We start from the raw sequence: 26,942 nt of genomic DNA, 5'->3' as shown, positions 1-26,942 counted from the left end.
ATGACAGTTGCCGTGTCCCAGTGTCAAAAGGGATTTTGTGACCTGACAAAAATCAACGGGGAAGCCAGATTCACTTAACAACTGTGTAACTAACTGAAAAACTGCAGTGATTCATTTCAAAACTGGCAAGAAAGGTTGTAAATGGCCAAAATCCACTTAACAACCTTCTCACTTAGCAAGAGAAATTTTGGGCTCAGTTGTGGCTGCAAGTCGAGGACTACCTGTACTGCATTGTCCGCTTTTCCAGCAGCTCCCTGAAAGATCCGGTTGTGTAACGGTCAACCTTGAAGATGCGGCCTCGTTTTTATTTTTGTATTATCCGTCATAATAGCAAGCTCTGATTTTTGTACATAGTCCTTGACTTACAACACCAATTGAGCCCAAAATTTCTCTTGCTAAGTGGAGACATTTGTTAAGTGAGTTTTGCCCCATTTTACGACTTTTCTGGCCATAGTGGTTAAGTGAATCACTACAGTTGATAAGCTCATAACCTGGTTGTTAAGTGAATCTGGCTTCCCTCAGGATACTGCGACCGTCATAAATATGAGCCAGTTGCCAAGCATCTGAATTTTGATCACATGATCATGAGGAATGCTGCAAAGATCGTAACTGAAAAGCGGTTCTAAGTCACATTTTTCAGTGCTGTTGTAACTGAACGGTCACTAAACGAACTGTTGTAAATCGAGGACTACCTGTATCTAGCATTAGGCTATGGTGAGTTTCAGGTATTTTGAGTCTTTTAATCAGGAGGCGCATTGTTGGAACTTTCCTTCTCTAGCTGCCCTAGGAGCGAAAACAAGCTTGCAAAGATCCTCAGTGAGGAGTCTTGGAAGGAAATCCCACCTTGGTTCAAACAACCCCAGTACACGTGTCTCATGTACCCTGCAGACAAATGAAACTTGGCTGGGCTCGAACTCGTGGGAGAGGAGAACTGGCCGCCCTAATAGGCTGAGGAGGAAGCGGATTAAAATAATCTTTTTTTTAAAAAATGGATAATTATCGTGCATGGTTATCTAGCTTAAATGCAATATAGAGAAAAAGATCTGCGTCAGCGCAACATCCAACACTGCAAACTTCCAGGCTACACTACGCTTCCATCGTAGGACGCGATTCTCCAACGTTTCCGTAGCTCCGAAGCCCCGCCCTTTCCCCCCCTCCCTTTCCTTTCTACCCGGCCGACGTGACACAGCACAATAGCCGAAGGCAGGCGGAAAGAGCGACTCAGAGCGCGGTGCATGCTGGTCCGTGTAGGCTCGCGACAGGGGGAGAATGAGAGCCTGAACCTACGTACGTTGAGTGGCATGGCTTCTGACCAAGGAGAAGTGCAGGGGCGGGGAAACCGCCAGCCAATTAAGGAGAGGAGAAGGGAAGAAGGAAAGGCGGGCTTCCGCTGTGACTGGAAGGAGAGCTGAGGGGAGCCGGAAGAGACCGTCGAAGCTTTTTGAGGGGAAGAGAAGCGACCGGCGGGAGGCCCAATTGAGGCGACAGGTAACCGTCGGCGGGAGCGGCCGGAAAGATTGTGGGTGAGGGTAGCCTTTCTCAAACCACTCAAACGCACCCTTCAAATCCGGACGGGGAGTTGGGAATGATGGGAATTGTAGTTCAACCCCCACCCTACCCCTCCGGAGGGATGGCAGGTTGGGAACGTGAGCGGGTGGAATACGCCCAGGTGAGGCTCAGAGGGGCGGTTTTAGAAAGGTTGGGCTGAAGAAGTATCGCAGTACTTGAGGGGCTTCCATAAAGAAGTTGGGGGGAAGGGGAGCGGTTTCAACTTAATCTCCAAAGCACCTGAGGGCAGGAACAAGAATCAATGGGTGGAAAAACAACCAAGGAGAGAAACAACCTAGTACTGAGGAGACATTTCCTGACAGAACAATTAACCAGTGGAACGACCTGCCTCCAGAAGTTGTGAATGCTCCAACCCTGGAAGTTTTTAAGAAGAGACTGGACAGCCACTTGTCTGAAATGGTCTAGGGCAGGGGTCTGCAACCTTAAATACTCAAAAAGAGCCATTTGCACCTGTTTGTCACAGAAAAAAAAAACCACTGGGAGCCACAAAACCTGGGTGGGCGTGGCCAACTCCACGTCACTCACTTCCACCCAGTCACATGACCCCCCCAAGCCACCCCTACCCAGCAGGTCATTTGGGCAGAGAACAGGTTGTTAAAAGCACCACACCAGGTACCACAAAATCTCTCTCTCTCTCCATCTCTCTCCCTCCCCCTCTCTCTCCATCTCCCTTTCTCTCTCTCTCCATCTCCCTCTCTCCTTCCCTCCCTCCCTCTCTCTTCCTCTCTCTCTCCCTCTCTCTCTCCCCCTCCCTCCCTCCCTCCTTCTCTCAGCACCAACATGGCCAGAAGAAGCTCCAGCTTCTTGAGTGAGGTGCTGGAGAATCAGCCCCAGCTGCTTCTCCATCCCCCACCCCGCCGTCGCCCTTACCTTCTCAGGCTAGGCGAGAAATGATTGGGAGGGGAGGGGGAGGGGCCAGCCAGTGATGGGACTGGGAGCCACAGCAGAGGGCCCAAAGAGCCGCATGCGGCTCCAGAGCCGCGGGTTGCAGACACCCGGTCTAGGGTCTCCTGCCTGAGCAGGAGGTTGGACTAGAAAACCTCCAAGGGCCCTTCCAGGTCTTGTTATTTTGTTCTGTTCTGTTCATCTCCAGAGGATCTGATTTCCCCAAGTTTCAAAACTCAGTTATGTGTTCTGGCTGATCCTTGGCAACCACTTGCCAACAAGAAGTAATCTGTGGGTTTTGATTTCTATTCTGATTGACTGGGGAAACGGTGGGAGCAAAAGGGGAAGAGTCATCATGGCCTCCTACCCAGGAAGAGCTTGGAGTTAATACTTCCTTGCTTTGCTAACTTTCTGCTTGCAGGGAGTTTTGTCTGTTTGGGTGCAACTGAAGAAAAGAGGGGCCTGTAATAGTGAGATTCATGCTTCTTAGGATGCCGGCCAAACCTACCCTTTTCCACAGGGCCCAAATGATGCCAGGACTCGTCCTCGTGGGATTGTCCCTGTTCCTTACTTGTTTGTTTTGGCAAAGCCTTTTAGTCTCCCAAGCCTGCTGAGGTCGGTGGTTTGAGAGAACACAAACATTGAGAAAACCACACTTGTTCTTGCCACCTTGTTGTATTTGAGTTTATTTTAATTGCTTCCGTTTCGTAAAGTCCACTACTGCTTGACTTACGATCACAATTGAGCCCAAAATTTCTCGTGCTAAGCATCACTTGTTAAGTGAGCTTTACCCCCCATTTTAGGACCTTTGTTGCCACATTTGTTAAATGAATCACTGCAGTCATTAAATTAATAACATGGTTACCGGTAAGTGAATCTGGCTTCCCCATTGACTTTGCTTCTCAGAAGGTCTCAAAAGGTGATCACGTGGCTCTGGGGCACTGCAACTGTCATAAATATGAATCAGTTGCCAAGTATCCAAATTTTATCATGGCCATAGGGATGCTGCAGCAGTTATAAATAAGAAAAATGATCATAAGTCACTTTTTTTTAGTACTGTAACTTCAAACAGTCATTAAATAAATTGTAAGCCGAGGATTACCTGTACATGCTGGAACTTTTTCATTCAGTTAAGTCTGTCAAGGTGATAAGACTAATATGTGTGTAATATATTTATATTGTGTTCTTGAAATATTTAAAATATAGAATGGTAGTTACTATTAGTTTATTATCCAGCCTATGTGTATGTATAATATAGCGTTACCATATTTTTCGGAGTATAAGATGCTCTGGACTATAAGACGCACCTACCTTTTTTGGGGAGGAAAACAAGAAAAAAAAATTGCCTCTGCCTCCCAGCAATTTGCCTCATTACAGCGAACAGCCTGCTTCAGTTTCATTTTCGTTTTCAGCACAGCCTAATTAGTACAAGAAAAAAAATCTGCATCCCAGCAATTTGCCTCCTTGCAGCAAGCAGCTGAGGCCTGCAGGGCAATAGGCAATGGCAATCCCTGCAGCCTGAAACAGCTGAGGGTCGGGAGACCAATCCAACCCACAATCAACTGCAAGCTGATTGTGCTGAAGCTGGCTGTTTGCTACTTGTTGCAAAGAGGTAAATTGCTGGGAAGTAGGGGCCAAAGGGTGGGGGCCAAAGGGTGGGCGGGGCTACATTCGGCATATAAGACACACCCTCTTTGGGGGGGAAGTGCGTCTTATACTCCGAAAAATACGGTATATGTTCAATTCAAAGTGGCAAACATACCTAATTCTCTTGTCTCTTATTTTCCCAACAACAGCAACCCAGTAAGAGAGTTGAGCTGAGAGGCTGACTCTCTTGGCTTTCATGACTAAGGCAGGACTGGAACTCAAAAGTCTCCTGGTTTCTAGGCCAGCTAATAAAGTTCATGGAGCAATTTGTTTTATTGGTTTACTACAATTTTCCCCAAATTGTAGATGGGGTAGACTTGTATACAGAAAGCCAGTTCGTCTAGTGGTTAAGGTACCAGGCTAGAAACTGGGAGACTCTGTTCAAATCAGCCTTCGTCATGAAAGCCAGCTGGGTTACCTTAGGCCAGTCACCTCTCTGCCCAGGGTTGTTCTTGTGGGAAAAATAGGAGAAAGGAGCATTAGGTATGTTTGCCAGCCTTGAGTTATTTGCAAAAATAATAAAGAGATATAAATAAATACCTATGGCAAAGGTGATATTTGAGCTCAGTGTTGGAAAAACATATATACATCAATAGACTCATTTACATGACTATGATGCATCATCAACTGGGACCAAAACCAGAATATTTTTATGCAAACATTTATGCATTTTGATGCAACTGGTACTGCAGCCTCTCAGGATTTGTAATATTTGTATTTTAGCCCTAATGCTAAGTTTTCCCCAACACTGTTCGGATAAAGTCAGAGCCGTATGGCATAGATGGCCTTGTAGCCTATTGCATTTGAATTCTTTTAAACTTATTTTCTAGCTTTCCTTTACTAGGTAGGTTGTTATTTGGAAGAGACCTTACTAAAATTATTACATTCCACCTAATGTGAGTAATAGAGGAGTGCACATTTTGTGTATTTTGAAGGAACAAAAATGAATATTCTTACTTTATCTCTTCAAAATTGCAGACATTGAATAAAGCAAATTTGTAGCACTCTGCTATTAGGAGTAGACTGGATGTATAATTTAAATAGAGCTTGGATAAGTGAATACAAAGCTTAAAGAAGAGCAATTGGAAAACTAGTATTTGTTTGACAAGTTTTATTCTGCTAAGTCATCTTCTGCAAATCTCTGATAATCTTACCTAAAAATAATTTGATATATACACCAAAGTGCTGTTGTTGTAAAAAGCGCTTATGTCATGGCCTAAGGCTCCCAAGTGACTTTCTTGGCTTTTAAAGGAAGAATGTAGTTGGAAGAGTAGATGAGCATGAGTAGATATCATCTGAGAGCCGGATGTAGCAATAGGATGAAGGCTTAAAAACTAAGGCATGAAAGCAGGGAGCATGTGCCAGTTGTATGGGAGGAACACTGATTGGTTCCTTCAGAACCCTTTGCTTACCCTTCCTTTGTTTTGGAGATCTTCAGAACAGCTGTTTATAAATATGATCAGGGATCCAACAAGGAGAAAAAGGCCCATCTTTTCATGGACTGAAGAAAAGTGGGGACTTTTTTGGCTATTATTCTACTTGCTGTTGTGCAAAAAGCTTTTATATTTGGAATGTGGATAGATCTGCCTTAGATATTCAGTTTTACATGAAACTTCTCCGCAGGTTCATTCTTCTTTATTATTTAAGTACCTGAGTGATATTTTCTGGAGTTAAAAGCTAAACAACGTTCATACTCGGATAAAATTCTTCAGGCTAGACTGGGCAAAAATCTTTCCAGGAAAAAAGGAATGGCAAATCACAGGCTGCCAAGAAATCTAAATGAATATGTCCATTAATTAACAGAATAACAGAGTTGGAAGAGATCTGGGAGGTCCTCTAGTCCAACCCCTGCTCCAACCCTATACCATTTCAGGCAAATGGCTGTCCAACCTCTTCTTAAAAACCTCCAGAATTGAAGCACCCACAACTTCTGGTGGCAAGCCGTTCCATTGATTAATTGTTCTCTCAGCACATTTCTCCTTAGTTCTAGGTTGCTTCCCTCAAGACAAAATTCAGTTTGATTTGAGCTTCTTTGAAGAAATGTGCAATTGGCAATAATATTTTTATTTTGCTGGATTGGACCCCATACAGTTACTAAATTATTGCCAATATTTTGTGGAAATACGTTTTTTTTGAAAAATGTTTTCACTCTAGAAGCAATTCACTTACTTTTTAAAATAAATACTGAAAAAGTTTTTTCTAAGGTTGGCCTCACTTTTCATGTTGATCAGTTTTTCATTTTTGCCCACATAGGTGTGTAATTATCTGATAAGGAAAGATAGCTTTCTTTCAGTGGTTTCAATACTCTTCTAAAATAAGCACTGTTCTCAAAAGTCTGATTACGGTAGTTAGTTAGGCTTTTGTGCTGTTTCATTGGGCAACTGCTCTGTTTTAATAATGGTGTAGAATTCTTTCTTGAAATCTGCATCAAATATTTCTGAAATAATACCTGACTCTGGACTCTCCTTTTGTTATCATTTGTCTGCATTGTTTTTCTGCATTGAAGGATTGGTACTGGAGTTGAATGTGAAGAGGCAGGTTACTAGTTATAAAGAGGGGGAAAAACCTATTTCTTGGGTGTGCAAGAATTAATGAAAATTATGATATTGTAGCTGCTTCAACACTTGGATCTGTGTTCCTAATTATCCATATTTTTGCAAGAGAGTACACCACATTCAGGTAAAACTAATACTGTAATTGGTGCAACCCAAGTGGGAAATTGCTTAAGAACAGTAACATCATAAGAAAATGTCTATGGAGATTCTCAGTCATCCAGGTCATAGTTGTTCCAAAGATGCTTTTTCAAGAGGCAAGTGTATTTCCTTGTTTTTTCTTTGAAGACATTTCACTTCTCATCTGAGAAGCTTCTTCAGCTCTGACTGGATGGAGGGGAATGGAAGGATTTATATTCCTTGCAGATAGCTGGTCATTTGCATTCTTTTAGAGAGTCCTAGAGGCTACTTGGAGGTTTGTCTGTCTTCAGGGTCACCTGAATAGGTTTGGAGCCTTCTTGGAACTGCTGAAAGGATTATGTTGTGGAGCTGTGCTTTCTGCAGTATGTTTCCTCCCTGTGTCCTTTAATGTTGAACACAGGCATAGGCTGTTGGGGAGGAGTCTATGTTGTCTGCATCTCAGACTGAAGCGCAAATGGTTCCTGTAGTCTAAATTTTTTTTTTCTGGAAATCCGTTCATACTTGTGCACCATTTGAAGGGTGTTCATCCCAAAGTGCATAGCTAAATGTCTATGGTCATGGTTGTCCCAAAGGTGCTTTTTCAAGAGGCAATTGGACTTTCTTGGTTTTCTTTGAAGACGTCACGGGCATCGTAGGGAGGATTGAATTAGGGGGTCAGATTTGGTGCCGTGCAGCTGCCAAAATTATATTTATCTACATTACTTCTCGGGAAACGTGATTGTCATGACTGTAAGAGAAGCGTTCATGATGAATCTTATCTCTTTCCAGGATGTCTTCTGGTGCTTTATTCCCAACTTTGGTGCCCGGCTCTCGGGGCTCATCAAGCAAATACCTCGTTGAGTTCCGGGCAGGAAAGATGTCTTTGAAAGGCAGCACGGTCACCCCTGATAAGAGGAAGGGCCTTGTCTACATACAGCAAACGGATGATTCCCTTATTCACTTCTGTTGGAAAGACAGGACATCTGGGAATGTGGAGGATGTAAGTGGAACACTCCAGCCATTGGATTGTGCTTACATAGATTTAAAGCATGTTTGCCCATTGATAGCTAAAATAGAACATTTGTATGAACGACTAGCACATATGTGCGAGGGGAACCTTTATCTTTACTTTTTTTATGCTTGTTTATTTATTAGATTTTTTACTCCACCTCTCAGTAACTCAAGGCAACCAAGATGCATAACACTCCTTTTTTCTATTTTCCCCACCATAACATCCCTGTAAAATGGGTCGGATGGAGAGAAAGTGACTAGCCCAAAATCAACTAGATAGCTTTTCATGCCTAAAGTGAGACGAGCTCACAGGCTCCTGGTTTCTAGGCCATTACCTTAACCACTAGAGCAAACTGGCTCTCATTTATAATAAGAAATTAAGTTACATGCTTTGGGGTAACATAGTTTAGCTCCCTTTTCTCTCGTACTTCTATTTTAGCAAGAAACAGAATAAATATAGAATATATGAATCTATGTAGAATTACCTCTTTCTGCATAGAGGCAAGTATTTATTTACTTTTTTTTTGCATCTAGCTTTCGCAGCTCCTCCTTGAAAACCATGCTGATAAAATATAATTCAAACTGTGTACAAATTATATTTTCTGCTTTTCCCCGGAAAATCCTGTTTTTTTCTCATGAAGCATACTGAGTCAACTATCCAGTGATAATTTTTCTCCTCTTTGAAAAGGAACCTTCAAGAAAGGGAATTGGTTTGTGGTTTTTCAGGCATCTTTTAATCCCCAAATTCTGGCTGAGCAATAGATGGGAATGAGAGAACATTTGATCTAGAAGATTTGATTTCCCCAAGATAATTGGAATGGTACCTTCCAAGGGAACAATCAAACATGAAGTTTTCCTTTTCCCTTATTGTAGATTGAGAAGTTAGTTATTGATCAGCATTGATTGATATTGTAAGTATTTAGATACTGCCTTTGTTTTTTAGGACCTGATTATATTTCCTGATGACTGTGAATTTAAAAGGGTGTCTCAATGTACTACTGGCCGTGTCTTTGTGCTGAAGTTCAAGGCTGGATCCAAGAGACTTTTCTTCTGGATGCAGGTTTGTGAGTTCCTCAGTCTCTGTGTCCTGCGCTTCTCCGGGAATTTTAGTTTGATGCTGTACAGTACAATGCCAAGATTTTGAGTGAGAACAATCATGAAATTGATAGGGAAGAGTCAGCCACAATAACTTTGGATCGAGGTTATGCCATGTTTTCCCCAAAATATGACCTACTCAGAAAGTAAGTCCTAGCTTGAGTTTTACACGTGCGCCCAATATAAGCCCTACCCGCAAAATAAGCCCTAAGACCCCGCCCACTCCATGGTGCACAGGTAAAAATTAAGCTAGGGTGGGGGATGGGGTGTGTGTGAGCTGCCTTACTACTTACCTTCAGACAGTTGCAGCCAGGCCTTGCACAACTTGGCTCATATCTTCTGCAGCCGGCAAGGCTTTCCTGAAGGCCTCTGTAGCCGATAACGGAGTGCTGGATTGATCTGGAGCTCTGTTATTGGCTGCAGAGGCCTTCAGGAAAACCTTGCCAGCCGAAATTCCTGAAGGCCTCAGCAAAAAAGAGGCTGGGGTTGACGCGCGCAAGTGAGGTGAGTCAGTGGACGACGTCCTCGCCCTCCCCCCCCAAAAATAAGACCTGATGCCTTTTTTTGGTGACAAAAAACATAAGAGAGGGTCTTATTTTTGGGGAAACACGATATGTAACTTTGGGGAAGGGTCCGTTGTAACCTCGAATGCTCTCTAATTGGCCATAAATTGAGGACCTCTTCTATTGAGAAAGCTAAGATGTTAAGAATTACTCATCTGTCCTGAAAAAATGAGGTTGTTTTTTTTTTCTTTCTTCTCAGGAACCTAAGACGGAGAAAGACGAAGAGCACTGTCGTAAGGTGAATGAGTACCTCAACAATCCACCCATGCCTGGAGCTCTAGGAGGCAGTGGAAGTGGAGGCCATGAACTTTCTGCCCTTGGAGGTAGGTGCCTTTTCCAAGAAGCTCTTTCTGCTCAGGATTAGTCATTTAGTTCTGGTTCTTTAAGGATTTATTTGAAATCCAGTTATAAAATCTTTGATGCTGGCTAAACATCAAAATCGCATATAAAATAATAAAAAACATGCTTTGATAGTAGCATATATACTTTTAGTTTAGGCAGCCTAGTATGTGCAATCAATCAGAATAGAGCTGGAAGGGACCTTGGAGGTCTTCTAGGCCAACCCCCTGCTCAAGCAGGAGACCCTTTCCCATTCTAGACAAACGGCTGTCCAGTCTCCTGAAAACCTCCAGTGATGAAGCACCCACAGCTTCTGAAGGCAAGCTGTTCCACTGGTTAATTGTCCTCACTGTTAGGAAGTTTCTCCTTAATTCCAAGTTGCTTCTCTTCTTGATTAGTTTCCATCCATTGCTTCTTGTCTTGCCTTCTGGTGCTTTGGAAAATAGGTTGACCCCCCCTCTTTTTTGTGGAAACCCCTCAAATACTGGAAGTCTGCTACCATGTCACCCCTAGTCCTCCTTTTCTCTAGACTAGCCATACCCAGTTCCTGCAACCATTTTTCGTATGGATTATGGATTGTGGGAAAATGTTCTGAAAAGAAGGTGTGAAAATGCATTTTTGTGTCTATCTGTTAAATGTAGCACCAAAGCTTTTATTCTATTAAAAGCAGTTTGCATTGGGTGGCATTTAGTTACATAGTTATAAACATTTTGTCTTATTTTTCTTTTTAGGTGAGGGTGGCTTGCAAAGTCTTCTGGGAAACATGAGTCATAACCAGCTGATGCAGTTGATTGGACCAACGGGCTTAGGGGGACTTGGTAAAGTGCTTTCATGATATTTATGTGAGAATGATACTTATTTAAATCTTGTCTTTGCTTTTAGTTTAAGAAAACTGCTATCTTGCCGCTGATGAGACTATACTTAAACCAAAGTGCCCTGATTTGTGAATATTAGTATGGGATGCAGGAGCATTAGTTTAAACCACAGGTTTCAAACTCGATCGCGTCATGTGACATATCATGATATATTGCAACATTTTTTGCCTTTGCAGAGCTGAGGTGGGCGTGGCCTGCGTATGACGCATCCGGCCCATGGGCTGCCAGTTTGACAGGCCTGGTTTAAACCGTTTTGTTTTCTTCAGTGGTTGGTCAACCAGCAAGACTTTTTGCCAGCCACTGAATTGATGCCAAACTCCTCTTATTGCATGAATGCAGGTAGAATTGTTCTGTTGCTTTCTGGTATATGAAAGACCTAAGAATTGTGCTTCCAAATATTTCCATGTTAAGCAAAACTAACCTTCCTTTCCCTTCCCTTCCTTTTCTTTCCCCCTTTCCTTCTTCTTCTCCTTCTCCTCCTTTTCCTTTTCTCTTTCCTTTTCCTTTGCTCTTTCCTTTCATTCCCTTCCCTCTTTCCTTTTCTCCCCTTCCCTTTCATTCATTCACTTGTCTCAGTGTGCCATGAGATCCTCAGTAAGCATGTTTGGATAGTGTGATACTTTGGGGGAAGTGTACCTAGATATGCTTTAGGAAGGAATAGATAATTTGATGTTATAATCACTATTGGCTGGTTGCTGAGGCCTTGACTTTGGGGCTCAGAGTGTTAAGTAATAAAGTGAGAGGTTCCTTTAATAGAATAATTGCTCACATGGCTAATGTGCTTCCTTTTTTACTTACTGCTATTCAGGGTTCCACAATAGGACATAGTTTTCTAAATATGGTAACAATTGTGAACCTTTGCCCTGAAATTGCTGCAACTGATCTCCAACATTTGCAGTATGTATGGTCTAGAACCGTGATGGCAAACCTAGGGCACGTGTGCCACAGATGGCACGCGGAGCCATATCTGTGGGCATGTGAACATTGTTCTAGCTCAGCTCCAGCACGCATGCGTGTGCCGGCCAGCTGATTTTCAGGTGACTGTGGGGGGCACTGAATTATGGATGTGGGCACATGCACCGCGACCCCCCTGTGCTTCCCCCGCTTTTGGCACACGACGGCAAAAAGGTTAGCCATCACTGGTGTAGAATTTTGGATTTTCATTTGATCATGTTTGATTCAAGATTGGTTTGATACATGAAATTTGTGGAAGACATGCTACTACAGGTATAATTTCTGTGATTCTTTTTGAGAGAGTGCAACAAGATTAAGAGGTCCTCTCACCGATAACAGTTTTATGATGTGGGAATGCACAATTTGGCCTCTTGTGAGAGACCAAAGGAAATTAGGTGTGGAATAAACTCTTCCAAATACATGTCTTGATAAACTTTTTTCTAAGAAATGACTTTTTAAAAAAAAATTCTTATTGTTAATTGTGCCGATAGGTGGACTCGGTGCTCTAACAGGTCCCGGTCTGGCTAGTCTGTTGGGCAGTGGGGGGCCTCCAACGAGCAGCTCTTCTTCCAGGTAAGAAGTTTAACTTACCATTTAAATGCCCTTTTACATATTAAGGTAGGGATAGTGTCAAGTTTCCGAAAGATGTCCTAATTAATTCATGAGCCATGATCCAAACTTTAAAGGAAATATAGTGATTTATTTGGAGCAACATTCCGGCAATACTGGGATGCAGTTAGGACTGACCCCACACAGATTTACGTCCCCCTATGACCCTGTCTCTCCCATCCTCCCTGGCCATGTCATAAATCACATTCTCCAATTACCCACTTTGGCTGGCTGTGAAACCTAACACCCTCCTGATTGCGGTCAGAAAAAATGTATGGAATTCAGTTCTCCCTCCCTCCTGCTCATGGCAACTTGAAAGCTTTGCAAGTTGACAGATAGAAGTTAATTTCATTATACTGCCCCTAGAGTTGGACATGAGTGGTTAGGGCAGCGGGCCCCAGGGACCGGTCCTGTGGAGAAAGGGTTTTCAGTGGACCGGAGGGGGGGGGGAGATTCAGTAGTGAAATGTAAAATTTGTTACTACCAGTTCTGTGGGCATGGCTTGGTGATGGTGGGGTAATGTGACAGGGTGGGTGTGGCCAACTTTTTTTTTAAAAAACTTTTAAAAGCATTTTTTCTACAACCTCTTTGGCTGAAGAGGTTGTAAAAAAAATGCTTTTAAAAGCCTCTGACGATCCCAACTGAGTTACCTAATCGGCAGAGGCTTTTTTTTCTTTTAAAAACATTTTTTCTACAACCTCTTCAGCCTTTCCTGTCCGAACCGGGAGCATTTCACCCCTGGGGAGATTCACATGCTACCTGCATCTCACGGATGGGGCTTCACTTGTTTGCATGGCCTGGTTTCTAGCATGCCGCAGACTACGGACCAGGAGTTGGGGACCTTTACCTTTAATGTTTTGAGACCTCTCAGCCTCACAGTAGAACAGTTTTATGCCACAAAATCAGATCTCCTTTAGCTGAACCAATTGAGCCATGCTGGCATCTTAAAGTTACCACAGTTATAGGACACTCTGGGTAAGTAGTAGCTTTTTCAGTGCCAGTTTTGCACCTACAGGTGTGAGATGGGAAGGGACATTGTCAGTTCATCAATGGCGATCCAAGGAGGATTGTAACAATTCAGAGAGCTGTCAGCATTCTGTGGCACTTTTATAGCTCATTATATTAGCCCCCCATAAAGAATTATGCTTGTACAGGTAGTCCTTGATTTACGATTGCAGTGGAGCCTGCCTATTAGGGTTGCAAAGCAGGTCCTCACATGACTGATCTAATTTTATGACCTTTTTTTGAGGCAGTCATTAAGCAAACACCATGATCGTTAAATGAACCCAGTATCCACTATGGGGTGTTTTTGCTGAAAACCGGAACACCAGTTTTTAGCAAAAACATCAAAAATTGTAGTCATGTGACTCAAGAGATGCTGCAAACAACCATAAATGCAGCCTGGTTGCCAAGTGCCTGAAATGCGGTGTGACGGGGGAAACTTTGGAACTGGGTTGTAAGTACTTCTTTGGGAGGGGTGTGTGTGTCGTAATTTCAAACAGTTGCTAAGCGACTGGTCATAAGTCAAGTACTGCCTTTATTTGGAAAAAATATCAGTGCATCTGACTTATTTCAATAATTCTTGTGTTAACTATATAGACCAGCCGTCCCAAAGGTGCCTTTTTCAAGAGGCAACTGGACTTTCTGGTTTTTCGTTGAAGACGTTTCGTTTCTCATCCAAGAAGCTTCTTCAGCAGTATCCAGCCCATCCAGTCAAAGATCTATAGAAAGTATGTTGGGTTTGGAGAAATCAAACTCTCTTCAGAATATACAAGAGATGCTTCAATCAATTCAAGAGGCCTTGGTCAAAACCCAAGAAACTATGGCAAAAAATCATGAGGAGATCAAAAATGAAATAAGGGAGTTGAGGGGGGAGATACGTAAGTTGAATGAAAAAATGGGAAATTTTCAGCAAATGATAGGTAAAAATGAACAGAGGATACAGAAAATGGAGGAAAAAGCAGAACAAACAGAGAAAAAAGTGGAGGAAATAGCACAAGTTAATAAAGGCCTGGAGAAGACAGTAATTGTCCTGGAGATGGAAAAGGCAGCTTACTTCCTGAGATTCCAGAATATTGAAGAAGAGAAAGGGGAAGACCTGATGGACGTGATGACAGAGTTGTTGGCTGGAGCTCTACAGAAAACTAAACGAGAGGTCCAACGGGAAATAAGTGACATATTTAGAATTCATTCAAACTACGCAAGAAGACATAAACTCCCAAGAGAGGTACATGTGAGATTTACTAAAAAGACATTCAGAGATGAAATACTCAAAAGATCAAGAGAGAAGCCTTTGAAATATAAAGGAAAACAAAATTTGACTTTGAAACAGGTCCCTAGGAGAGTAAGAGATCAAAGGAGACAATATCAATTTCTGACAACACAACTGATCAAGTATAATGTGATTTTCAGATGGCTGATACCAGAGGGAATCCTGGTTATTTGGCAAAATAAAAGATTTAGACTGGATTCACTAGATAAAGCACACAAATTTTTTGATCATCATTTTACTGCAAGTGAAGAACAGGAAAGCAGGGAAGAGATAGAAAGTAAAAGGCAAGAAGAAATACAAGCAGAAGAAAAGACTTCGCAACAAGAAGAGAGCGAAAATGAAAAAAGAGAACGAGCAGAACGAGAAGGTGCAAGAGCAAGAACAACTAGGAAAGTAAAACCTATATATAAATGAAGTGATGGAAGAAGAAATAAAGATGTTATCAATTAACATAAAGGGATTGAACTCCCCTATGAAAAGGGAACAAATGTTTACGAAACTACAAAAATTAAAATTGGACCTAATTTGTCTTCAAGAAGTGCATATTAAAAAACAACATGGCAATTTATTGGAATACCCCAAAAAGGAAATTATATTTGGCATTAGCACAACAAAAGAAAATAAAAGAGGGGTGCCGTTATGTGTTAAAGAAACGTTAACAGTCAAACAAGTATATTCAGATGAAGAAGGGAGAATATTGATGGTTGAGGTTGTAATAAATCAGAAACAGATTCTTTTGATTGCAATATATGCACCAAATAACAAACAAGAATTCTACAAAAAAACTCCATAAGAAGATAATTGAAATGGACTATGGAAACATATGTATGATAGGAGACTTCAATGCAATTGTGGATGTCAAACTAGACTATAGATGCAGCAAAAAAAAGTAAAAAAATAAGGACACTCCCCAAAATTTTTTTTCGAAATGACACAAGTAATAGGCATACAGGATATATGGAGAGAGTTAACTCCAAAGAAAAACTAATATACATTCTATTCGAACAGACACCAATCATAGTCTAGAATAGATATGATATAGATGTCGCCAGAAATGAGAACAGAGGTCCAAGAGGTTCAGATTCACTTACCTTCGCTACCAGTTCGCAGATGTGCGCGTGCATGATAAAACAACAAATAGATCTAAAACTAGAGATGTTCTTGTTGGGTATCCTACCAGAGAAATATAATAACAGTAATACATATTTAATTTTACATGTAACAGCAGCGAGAATTGTGTATGCACAAAACTGGAAAAATGAAAACATATCTATAGAGGAAAATGTAATGAAGAAAATACTAGAATGTGCTAGATTAACATTGAAAATTAAGGCTAAGGAGGAAACAATACTTTTTAACTTGGGAATTATTTTATCAAATGGTTAGAAAATAGAAGCAGAAGTTAGAAATTTAGAATCCAGGAGGATATGTAAATAAAAATGAAGTAAATGTGTAATTAAAAAATGAACATTGAATAAAGAGGATAAGTAAAGATGATTAATAGATTTGGATGATAATGGTTACAAATGTGATGGTTATGTGATGTTTATAATGCTTGATATTAACTAATTATAGACAAAACCAAACTGTTTAATTAAATAACGGAAAATGTTTAATAAGGATATGTGAAGAATATGGTGAATAGATTTTGAGAATAATAGTTATAGTTATTGTGTGTATAAGTTTTACTACTTGTATTTTAAAAAGATTATACCCAGTCAGTACACTGCCATTGTGGATATGGAAATTTTATATATATATATATATATATATAACAAAGAAAATTCTATAATAAAAAATACTATTAAAAAAAGAATTATGCTTGTATAGGTAGTTCTTGATTTACAATTGCAATGGAAGCTTCCCATTAGGGTTGCAAAGCAGATCCTCACATGACTGATCCAATTTTATGACCTTTTTTTGAGGCAGTTATTCAGCAAACACCATGATCGTTAAATGAACTCATTGTTTGCTATGGCGTGTTTTTGCTGAAAACCGGAACACCAGTTTTTAGCAAAAACATCAACATTTGTAGTCATGTGACTGTTAGAGATGCTGCAAACAACCATAAATGCAGCCTGGTTGCCAAGTGCGGTGTGACTGGGGAAACTTCGGAACTGGGTTGTAAGTACCTCTTTGGGGGTCGTAATTTCAAACAGTTGCTAAGTGACTGGTCATAAGTCGAGGACTGCATTTATTTGGAAAAAAATATCTGTACCTCTTAGTTCAACAATTCTTGTGTTAACTATATAGCCCAGGCATCCCAAAGTTGCCTTTTTCAGGAGGCAACTGGACTTTTTTTCTGAAGAAGCTTCTTCAGCTCTGGATGGTGGGGAATTCTCCAATCAGAGCTGAAGAAGCTTCTCAGATGAGAAGGGAAATCTCTTCAAAGAAAAAACGAAGTCCCATTGCCTCTTGAAAAAGCACCTTTGGGACAACCATGACTTGGATGATGGAGAATCTTCATAGATATATAGACCAGTGTTATTCTTTCATTGCCGATGGGGCATTAGAGATGCAGACGTGAAAGTGATTTAACATTTTCCAGGGAAAGGGTGTGCTAAATGTCGTCCTCTTTTCTATGGACCAATCAGGACTTCTCTGCAAGTTGTACCTGGGTTTGGGTGTAGAATGCTTTGTTTAGCAGGATGTGTTTTGCAATTTAAAGGAAGGCTACTTCTCTACTTATAGCGTTTTTAAAATGTGACTTAAAATGGTGGGTCTCACCTATAGCAACCAAAATTTGTGTCACGTTTCTCCAAAATTGTACTTCTGAAATCATGGCTGTAAGATGAAATCATTTTTTGCCTTTTATAAATTAAGAGTTTGTATTTTTTTGGCAATTCTTTATGTAAAAGACTTTTACAATTCTTTTTACATTCTTTATGACTTCTCTTTTATCCAAGTATAAAATGTAAAGGAAAATAGAAACAGGAAATTAGGGGAAGGAAAAACGGAGCGGGGGAGAGAAAATATGGGGGAAAAGAAAACAACAACTTCTATTTTCAGCACAGTAGAAGATAACAATTACAGCCTCAACTTTTTACTTTTACACATTGGTATATACTAGCCATTTCTCTAACAACAAATCTATCTACTGTATTTTTCAGAGTATAAGACACACCATTTTTCCCCAAAAAAGAGGGTGAAAATCTGGGTGCGTCTTATACTCGGGCTGCACGGGTGGTTACGGGAGCGATGTGGCGCTCCCATGTGACTCCCCTCCTGCGCGAGCTGCACTGGCTCCCGGTGGTCTTCCGGGTGCGCTTCAAGGTTTTGGTTACCACCTGAGCGCTCCATGGCTTAGGACTGGGGTACCTACGAGACTGCCTTCTGCCACCAATAGCCTCTCACCGACTAGTACGCGCCCATAGAGAGGGTCTTCTCAGAGTGCCGTCGGGCAAACAGTGTCGACTGGCGGCCCCCAGGGGGAGGGCCTTCTCTGTGGGGGCACCTGCCATCTGGAACGAGCTCCCCCCGGAGATACGGAGGATCCCGGATCTGCGCACTTTCCGCCACGCCCTCAAAACACTCTTATTCCAGCAGGCTGGTCTGGCCTAACCTCCCTTTTTAATTGTTTTTAAATTGGTTTTATAATTGGAGTGTTTTAAATCTGGCCAAAGTATTTAATGTATTTTAAATGGTTGTTAACATTTGTATCATGTATATTTTACTTTCTGGCTATTCACCGCCCTGAGTCCTTCGGGAGTAGGGCGGTATATAAATTTAATTATAAATAAATAAAATAAATAAATAAAAATACTCCGAATGTAGCCCCGCCCAGCTTCTCAAACGGAGGTTTCAGAGGCTGAAAAAAGCATCAGAAGCAAAGCTTCAGAAAAGAAGCCCCCAAACAGCTTCAGAGGCTTTTTTTCTGAAGCTCAGTTTTGGAGGCTTTCAGAGGCAGAAAAAAAAGCAAAAAAAAAAAAAAAAAAAAAGCAAGGCACAGAGCTCACAACCAAGGAACCTGTTGCTAAAATTCACCTCTGGGAACAGCTGATTGGAGGTATACCGGGAGGCGGATCCACCTGCCAATCAGCTTTTTCCCCCAAAAAAACTAAGGTGTGTCTTATACTCCGAAAAATACGATAATCAGCAAAACCGAAGTGATGAAACATTTCATTTCTGGATTTTGTGCTTGTGATGAAAAAAAAAAAGTTGGAGTTTGAAACCGAAAAGAAGAATCCTAAGGAGTTGTCAAACGAAGAATAGATGGTGACCTAAATGAAAAGGTCTTTGGGTTTTTCACTTCTTTAACCCTCTTCTTCTTTAGCTGAGAAATAACAGCTGCAGAATTTTTTTCCGAAATCTTTTCAGTTCTCGCAGTCAGTCAACAGCTGTGACACCATCCTCCAGTACCTCCTCCACACGGGTAACGCCGGCTCCTGCTGCTCCTGCAGCTGCCACGGCCACGGCCACTAGTCCTAGTCCTGCTCCGAGCTCAGGAAACGGGACCAGCACAGCAACAAGCCCTACGCAACCCATCCAGCTGAGTGATCTTCAGACCATCTTAGCTACTATGAATGTACCAGCCGGAACAGGAGGACAGCAAGGTAAAAAGAGGGTTGCACGTTCAGTATGTCTCTCGAAACGTGCATCTTTCCTCAAACTTCCATCCTAACATCTCACAGTCTTTATTACTCTGGCCTGGAGTTACTTAAAAAGTTCTGGACTGCAGATGCAACAGTGTGAACCAGTGTTAGGCAGCTGTTGTTTGGTACTGTTCTGGCCTGGCCTTCACAGAAGCAAGAAACCGACTCCCCACAAAGAAACCCCCCCTCTTTATTTACACATTGGGAATTAACTGCATTCACCAACAGAAAGTTCAGGCAAGAGTTCTGCAAGGAGTTGCCATATTTCTCGGAGTATAAGACACACCTTTTTCCTTCCTAAAAGGGAGTGAAAATTTAGGTGCGTCTTATACACTGAATGTAGCCCCGCCCACCCACTGGCCCCCACCCTTTGGCCTCTGCCGCCCAGCAGTTTACCTCCTTGCAGCAAGCAGCAAGAAGAAACGGCTCGCTTCAGCTTCAGCACAGCCTAATTAGCACAAGTTGACTGTCCGTTGGCCTCCTGAGTCGGCTGTTTTGCTCTCAGCTGTTTTGTGCAGGCCTCTGCTGCTTGCTGCAAGGAGGTAAATTGTTGGAGCAGATTTTTTTTTCTTCTGCTAATCAAGCTATGCTGAAAACGAAAATGAAAGTAAAGCAGGCCGTTTGCTGTTTGCTGCAACGAGCCAAAATTGCTGGGAGGCAGAGGCAGATTTCTTTTTCTTCTTTTCCTCAGCAAAAAAGATAGGTACGTCTTATAGTCCGGAGCGTCTTACACACCGAAAAATATGGTAACTGAAACAGTCCTTATCATAGCTTGTTATGATAAATGTAAGGCCACCAGCTGGGAGGCTGCAAATTAAGTCAGTTCAAACAGAGAAGTAGACAAACCTCAGTTCTGGCAAGGCAGTCTTTGTCACACAAAACACACAAGGAGCAAACTTTCCAGAAATGCGAATGCTTGTCTGCGACAACCAAACCACTCCCCTTTCCTCCTATTTATTCCCCAGCCAGGGAGGGGCCGATCAGCGTCCACAATTGTTTTGTTTCCCGAGCCGGCTCCGTTGTTCACCTCTCCTATCTCTTCTGCGCATACATGCATCTGGAACAGGCCCCAGCTGTTCCTCCTCCTCACTCATCTCTTGACTCCAAAGGCAGCTGCCTCCCTGGCTGGGAAGTGCCCGGTGGGCCTGGCTCTATCTTTGTGTCCGACGCAGAGCATCCATCAGAGCCTTTCCCAGGCTCCAGAACTGGCCCAAGTTCCTCCCCAACCCCCTCACCGTCTGAGTCTTCTGTCAGCAGAGCTGGCGGGCCACAACAGGTTGGTTAGAATCAACTAGCACAGAGGTGTCAAACTCATGGCTTGCAGGCCGGATGCGTCATGCACTGGCTACTCCAGCTTTAGCAAAGGGGGAAAGTCACTATGTGTCACATGACAACCCGAGTTTGACACCTCTGAACTAGCATGTTTAGGATGTAGTATAGGATTTTTAGAGTTATTGGGGGGATTCCCAGGTTACTCTTGGAATTTGTGATCATCTGTAGCATCTTTGCTAATTCCACGTACCTCAAGAGACCATCCTACTTGTGTTCTTCCACAGTTGACCTGTCCAGTGTGCTTACTCCAGAAATAATGGCACCTATTCTGGCCAACACAGAAGTTCAAGAGCGTTTGCTGCCTTACCTTCCTTCAGGGGAATCTCTGCCGCAAACGGCAGAGGAGATTCAGAACACGCTCACTTCTCCGCAGTTCCATCAGGTAACCGTGTTAATGTCAGTGGAAGATAGAGCAGAGCTTGGTCCCAAGTTGAATAAGAAGTTAGCTTGTACAGGCACTCCTCAACCGTAATTGAGTCCAGAGTTAAAGCTGTAAGTTTTTGTAGTTGTAAGGCAAGGCATCACATATCTGGACTCTTTTTCAACCTTTTTTTTGGGTGGTGGTTAAGCAAATGCTGAAAGAGATGCAGTGGGTCAGTGGCTAAGACGCTGAGCTTGTCGATCAAAAGGTCGACAGTTCAGCGGTTCAAATCCCTAGTGCCGCGTAACAGGGTGAGCTCCCATTACTTGTCCCATCCTCTGCCAACCTAGCAGTTCAAAAGCATGTAAAAAATGCAAGTAGAAAAATAGGGGCCACCTTTGGTGGGTAGGTAAGAGGGTTCCGTGCGCCTTTGGCATTTAATCATGCCGGCCACATGACCATGGAGACATCTTCGGACAGCGCTGGCTCTTCGGCTTTGAAACGGAGATGAGCACCGCCCCCTAGAGTTGGGAATGACTAGCACATATATTTGAATAATTTTTTTTCGAATAATTTTTTTTTTTTTAGCTCTGATTGAAATATCAAGAAATTATAAGGCAGAGGTTTGAAATTAGAGCAATAATATTCTAGGATAGAAAGAAAATGTGATGAATGAAACCTGACCTTGATTGGATTGTATCACAGGTACATGAGAAGGATTCCCTCATCTACTTTTGTGGTCATGTAGCCCAGTGGGAGCTGGATTTTTGATTTCTCCTATCACTAAATCTTCTTGGAACAAAGATCGTCTGTAGTCTGCCTCTGGGAAGATAGAAGCAGGTTGATTTTCTCAGAATCTGAGAATCTTTGATAGCCTAGGATGAGCTGGTCTTTTTTTCATTTTGCAGGCGTTGAGCATGTTCAGTGCTGCCTTGGCTTCTGGGCAGCTGGGACCCCTGATGAGCCAATTTGGCTTACCCGCGGAGGCCATAGACGCAGCAAATAAAGGCGGTAAGTTCATTTGTGTAGCTAATTGGAGCTGCTGAATCATGAATGGAAGTAATAAGTCGTGAGATTTGAATTCTCTGTTTCCTAGAAGGCTTTTTGGATCACTCTCATCCAGTGTTTCTCAGCCATGGGCAACTTTATAAAGTGTGGACTTCAACTCCCAGAATTACCCAGCTAGCATGCTGGTATATGGAACTCTGGGAGTTGAAGTCCACACGAATCCTATTCAGGATTGTCCATTGCTCATGTGGTGTTTCAAAGCCTGGCACCTTTATGTCTTCCTATGTCTGGGCGTTCTTATCTGTGCTATAAATGGCTGTAGAGAATTAGCTGAATCCTTACTACTGAATAGTTAAGGAGAGCTTTAACCAAGAATGCTACTACAGAGCTGCTCCATCTTGAAAACCCAAAGTGTTTCGGGTCATCCTGATGCTACAAATTTTTAGATGTTCTTTAAAAACTTGATTGTTCTCCCAAGGTCTGAAATAGACAGGTAAAACTGGCTGCTGCATGTCATTTTCCCTTCTCTTTTGTTTAATATTAGTTTTAAAGTTTTAATTGCATGCTGTCAAGAATGCAGGCCGAGTGGAGAAGCACTTACAGATCTAAATTATAAATAAAATCTCTACCATGTTTTCCCCAAAATAAGACATCCCCTGATAATAAACCCAATCGGGCTTTTGAGCACCTGGCAATAAGGCCAAGCGTTTATTTCAGGGTTCAAAAAAATATAAGATAGGGTCTTATTTTCGGGGAAACACGGTACTATTAAAACATAGTGAAATGGAAAGTGTGATATCCAGCTTCTTGGAAACTGAAGGGAAATAATTTTTATTTATTTACGTATTTATGCAAAGGATTTATCATTTGGACTTTGCAAATTGCAGCTGTCCTGTTGCAAACCTTCCATGCTGTTGCAGGTTGTGTGTTGCGACTACACGCTTCAAATGTGCACAAGGCAGCCTGCTGTCTTTCATACTTTTCTCTTGCTGAATTACCCATTTCATGTGTTTTGTTTCTAGATGTAGAGGCGTTTGCAAAAGCCATGCAGAACAACGTCAAATCCGACCAAAAGGAAGGAGAAGCAAAGGAGAAGAAGGACGAAGAGGAAGACATGAGTTTAGATTAGATTTCTTAATTGTGTCTGAATAATACTCCTAGATATTAACTTTAAGTAGAATCCCTAGCTGACTCCGTGTATCGAATCTATAAGTAAAGGATCTCACTCCCAAAATTCTTTCTGGAAATAACTTTTTTCCCCCATTTCTTGCTACAGCCCAGGCAGTTGTTTAGCCTTAAGACACCACTTGTCCCTAGGAAAGATTCGATTGGACTAAAGGAAATCTTGCATCCAGTAAAACTGTAGCTTTTACGTTTGAAGGGTTAGCCTACATCTGTTAGTTTATATATATATTTTTTATATTTAGCCAATTGTACCTGGGTGTGTATATTTGGTGGAATATTTGACTTCTTGCCTTCATTAAAGATTTGAGGGGCTCCTGAGAGTCTGATCCCCTCCCCTCCCTCTGTGTTGGATAATATGGGGCCTGAGGAATTGTTTGAGCAGAATATTTTCACAGAAACCACAAATCCAGATATTTCTAACTGACTTAAGCTCCATTTGCAAAGAGGCTTCTCCAAGGGTGGGCTGGGCATATAACCCAAGGTGATAAAAGAATGGCTATGGCCTGAGATTGATAAATAACTGGCAAAAAATATTGATATCCGGGGAGGTTATAGAATTGAACCCTTGCAAGCAATTCAACCAATTACAATTGGTTGTAATTCACATTGTATAAAGCGGGAAGATCAGTATCCCCTTTCGTGGCATCCTATGAACGCATTCACTCAAACATATTCTCCTGCATTGAGGCCACTTTGTGTACAAATATTACAAGAAAAGAACAATCAGAAAAATTTATTGGAAGTATGTAGAATGATGTACAGAAATATTGCTTTCATTATTCAGCCCCCAAAATAAGTTGCTGAAATAAAAGTCAGGGTGAGTTAAAATCCACTTTTGCAATATGTACCCCAGCATTAAAATAACCAATATACTGATGAGTAATAAAATTCTTTTTAGAGCTGTCTTACCCAATGTGATGGGGTCACAAACATACCAGGATGTTTTCAAGTGCACAAGTGAACCTGATTTGATATTGAGGAGTACGGGAAGTTAGCTGATGGAAAGGGAAGTTGTGATACTAAAACTGAAGAAGACATAACACAACAGTAAGAGTGAAAGATTGGGGTGTGTTTTTTTTCTGAAAGGAGCAGAGGACATTGTGTTTTCCTTTAATGTCACTGAAATGCAGACTGCAGCAACAGCACCTAATATATGAAGGGAAGCCCCCTGTTTTTGCCTGGAGTCACAAAATCCACTTAAATCCTAGATCTAGACTCTCGTGCTATTAAGCAAACCACAGTATAGCCGATCATCACGGACTGGCTAGGTTCTCACACCACTGAACCGCAAAATACCCCAGATCCATGATAATTCTATCACACTTGATGTACAAACCTAATTGAGCAAGGTCCAACCCATTCCTCGATCAATTTCGGGAAGTTGGCGAAGACAAAATTTCAAACGTAATTTGTATCTGCAGGAAAAGGGCCTATGTGGGCCTTTTGCATTATTGGGTGTTATTTTGCACTATTGCAGCCATTTTGTCATCACCTCCGTAAAAAAAAATTCAGACAACCGTCTCTGGAAAACTAACTAGAACTGCAGCGGTTAAACTTATACGCAGATACCAATAGAAGAGAGCGTGTGCAATTCAGGGTTGAACTGGAGTCCTTGGTGCTCTCCAAAGTTGCTTTGCTTTCAGAAATTTTGTTCCATTAAAGCAGTGTTGTCCAACCATGGCAACTTTAAGACTTGTGGACTTTAACTCCCAGAGTTCCTCAGCCAGCTTTGCTGAGTCCACAAGTCTTAAAGTTGCCATGGTTGGACAACACTGCTTTAATGGAACATCTCCAAGCAAAGAACCAAGCTTAAGAAAGCACCAAGAACTCCACAATATACAGATAGGCTGAAACACCTTCTGTATTATTTTGACGAAATTGTTGCTTAAGGCATCACTGTGACTTGCCTCCCTCGTGCAAGGGAGCACCTTGGCCTCCTAACACCCGTTATAAATATTTTTATAAAGCGCACACCATGTGGCCTTGTTTGAAATACCCTACTGCCAAATATACTGGAAGAAATGTGCAAATATATTACAAATTAACGAGCACAGCCGAGAACCCCACCGCAGCTCTTCCTCTTGCTCTATATACACTCTTTTTGTGGAACCCTGTGTTTTCGTTTGGCAAGGAGATGCATCACGAAGACGTTCCGCCCGCCTTCTGGGAGGGTGACGAACCCATCTGCGGCTCTGATTTGACACATGCCAGGAAGCTTCGGTTACCCAGTCGGGCACCCACTGAGCCCTACGGAGCCCCTGGTTGAGCCAGCTTGCCTGATGTCAATTGGGTTTCGGTTGAGCACCATATTCTTCATGCAACCCACAAACGGAGGATGACGCGTATGGGATAGTGAAGCGAGTTCTGGAAAAGGAAAACAAAAATATTTTTATGCACAGAAACCAGCATTACTTGATACAGAGAAAATCTTAACTACAGTCACTTTTGCATCAAGGAGCATCAAGCCAGTGGAGCCTTATCTGTGCTGCTCATTACATTCAGAATTACCTTTTTTTTTTTTTTTTGAACCGGGTCCAAATTGTCCAAGTTGGTGGCTTGTCCAGAAAAAGTTAGCTTTGCCCCATCCCCTCTGCGATCCTTTGGCCTTGCCCACAAGATAACCCTCCCTCCCTCCCTCCTTCCTTCCTTCCCTCCCTTCTGTTCTGTCCTAAACCACACGCACACACACCAACAGACGTTCAGGAGTTAAAGACCAAACCAGCTGGCAAAATCCTTTTCCTTATGATAACGGAATTTAGCAACAACCTAGTGGCTGCCTGCCAAGAGTTTATTATTTACAAAGAGGAGACATAACTTCTCCCCACTTCTGATACATCAAAGGAAAGCAGCTCAATAATTACAATCAAGTCCAGAGATAATCCAGTCTTAAAGCAAAAGTCCAGCAATGCAGAATGGCGTGGAAGCTTTCAGCTTTGTTTGTCACAAGGTTTGACTGGCCACCACGCTCCCTTTTATATCCTGTGGGGTGTGGTCCAGTGACTCAGCCTAATCTCGGGCACGCCCTTCTGTTGCGCATGCTTATCTCTGCGACGCTGGCGTGGGTCCAGCCAAGACTCATTACCCTCATCACTGTCCACCTGTGGCTGCGTGGACGTGCTTGGCCCCGGCCCTATCTCTTGCCCTTCAGCGGACACCGAAGGCATTGCCAGAGAGGAGGGTCCTGGAGAGGGAGGTCTTGCCAACTCCTCCCCTTCACTCTCGGAGTCCTCTCCTGACGATGATACAGGCTCCGGTAACGGAGCCACAACACCTTCTTTCCTTCCTTCCCTTCCCCTTCCTTATCTTTTTCCTTCCTTCCCCCCCCCCCCGCTTTTATTTAACAGAATAACGAGTTGGAAGGGTCCTTGGAGGTCTTGTCCAACCCCCTGCTTAGGCAGGAAACCCTATACAAATGTTGGCGAACCTTTTCAGCACCGAGGGCCGAAACGGGAGCGCGCACATGGGAGCGTCAGAAACCAGAAGAGCAGTTCACCAGTACGCACTGGAAAGCTGAGCTTCCGGTTTCCGGCATGTGTGCTGGTCACCTGGTCTTCCTGTTTCTGGCACACATGCACAGGCGAAGACCAGCTGGGCGGCACGCATGCACGCGCCAGAAACCAGAAGCTCAGCTTCCCAGCGTGTGCATGCATGCCAGGGAGCTGCTCTTCCGGTTTCTGGCACTCCCGCACATGAGAAGACCAGCTGACCGCCGTGCGTGTGCACACCGGAACCCGGAAGAACAAGGGGCGACGGCTGGTATGCCCGGAGAGATGGCTGTGTGTGCCACTTCCAGCACATGTGCCATAGGTTCGCCATCACGGCCCTATACCATTTCAGACAAATGGTTATCCAATCTCTTTTTGCAGGCTCCAGTGATGGAACACCCACAATTTCTGAAGGCAAGCCTTTCCACCAATTAATTGTTCTAACTGGCAGGACATTCCTCCTTAATTCTAGATAGGTTCTCTCCTTG

The 26,942-nt window shown here is 42.6% G+C and overlaps 2 protein-coding genes across 4 annotated transcripts in view; one reads left to right on the top strand and one right to left on the bottom strand.

Moving 5' to 3' along the window:
• Positions 1-1,180: 1,180 nt before the first annotated feature.
• ADRM1 (ADRM1 26S proteasome ubiquitin receptor) lies at positions 1,181-23,797 on the top strand. Of its 2 annotated transcripts, XM_034433149.2 has the most exons (10): positions 1,181-1,488; positions 7,563-7,773; positions 8,728-8,844; positions 9,642-9,765; positions 10,513-10,599; positions 12,102-12,183; positions 18,809-19,044; positions 20,640-20,797; positions 21,685-21,787; positions 22,807-23,797. In XM_034433149.2, exons 2-10 carry the CDS (start codon positions 7,564-7,566, stop codon positions 22,911-22,913), a joined length of 1,224 nt encoding a protein of 407 aa, XP_034289040.1. In that variant the 5' UTR covers positions 1,181-1,488; position 7,563; the 3' UTR covers positions 22,914-23,797. The 2 variants fall into 2 exon arrangements, with proteins under 2 accessions (XP_034289040.1, XP_060545578.2); XM_060689595.2 differs by lacking the exons at positions 18,809-19,044; positions 20,640-20,797; positions 21,685-21,787; positions 22,807-23,797 and adding an exon at positions 13,819-15,117.
• Positions 23,688-26,942, bottom strand: part of LAMA5 (laminin subunit alpha 5) — a 236,639-nt gene continuing 233,384 nt past the window's right edge. For both annotated transcript variants that reach the window (XM_087889038.1, XM_087889037.1), the window contains exon 80: positions 23,688-25,333. In XM_087889038.1, the coding sequence (XP_087745164.1) occupies positions 25,191-25,333 (143 nt within the window). In that variant the 3' untranslated portion in view covers positions 23,688-25,190. The remainder of the gene's footprint in view (positions 25,334-26,942) is intronic.

The sequence above is a fragment of the Pantherophis guttatus genome, chromosome 3 (genome assembly GCF_059756535.1).
Source record: "Pantherophis guttatus breed Tessera chromosome 3, ASM5975653v1, whole genome shotgun sequence".
Lineage (NCBI taxonomy): Eukaryota > Metazoa > Chordata > Lepidosauria > Squamata > Colubridae > Pantherophis > Pantherophis guttatus.
The sequence above is the reverse complement of the archived record's forward strand: the minus strand, read 5'-3'. Positions and strand labels throughout refer to the sequence as shown.

Excerpts from the sequence above, each read along its gene's own strand:
- ADRM1 (XM_060689595.2), top strand. The coding sequence starts at position 7,564 with ATGTCTTCTGGTGCTTTATTCCCAACTTTGGTGCCCGGCTCTCGGGGC. Across the intron at positions 8,845-9,641 it reads GACTTTTCTTCTGGATGCAG|GAACCTAAGACGGAGAAAGA; the intron begins GTTTGTGAGTTC and ends CTTTCTTCTCAG. Across the intron at positions 10,600-12,101 it reads AACGGGCTTAGGGGGACTTG|GTGGACTCGGTGCTCTAACA; the intron begins GTAAAGTGCTTT and ends TTGTGCCGATAG.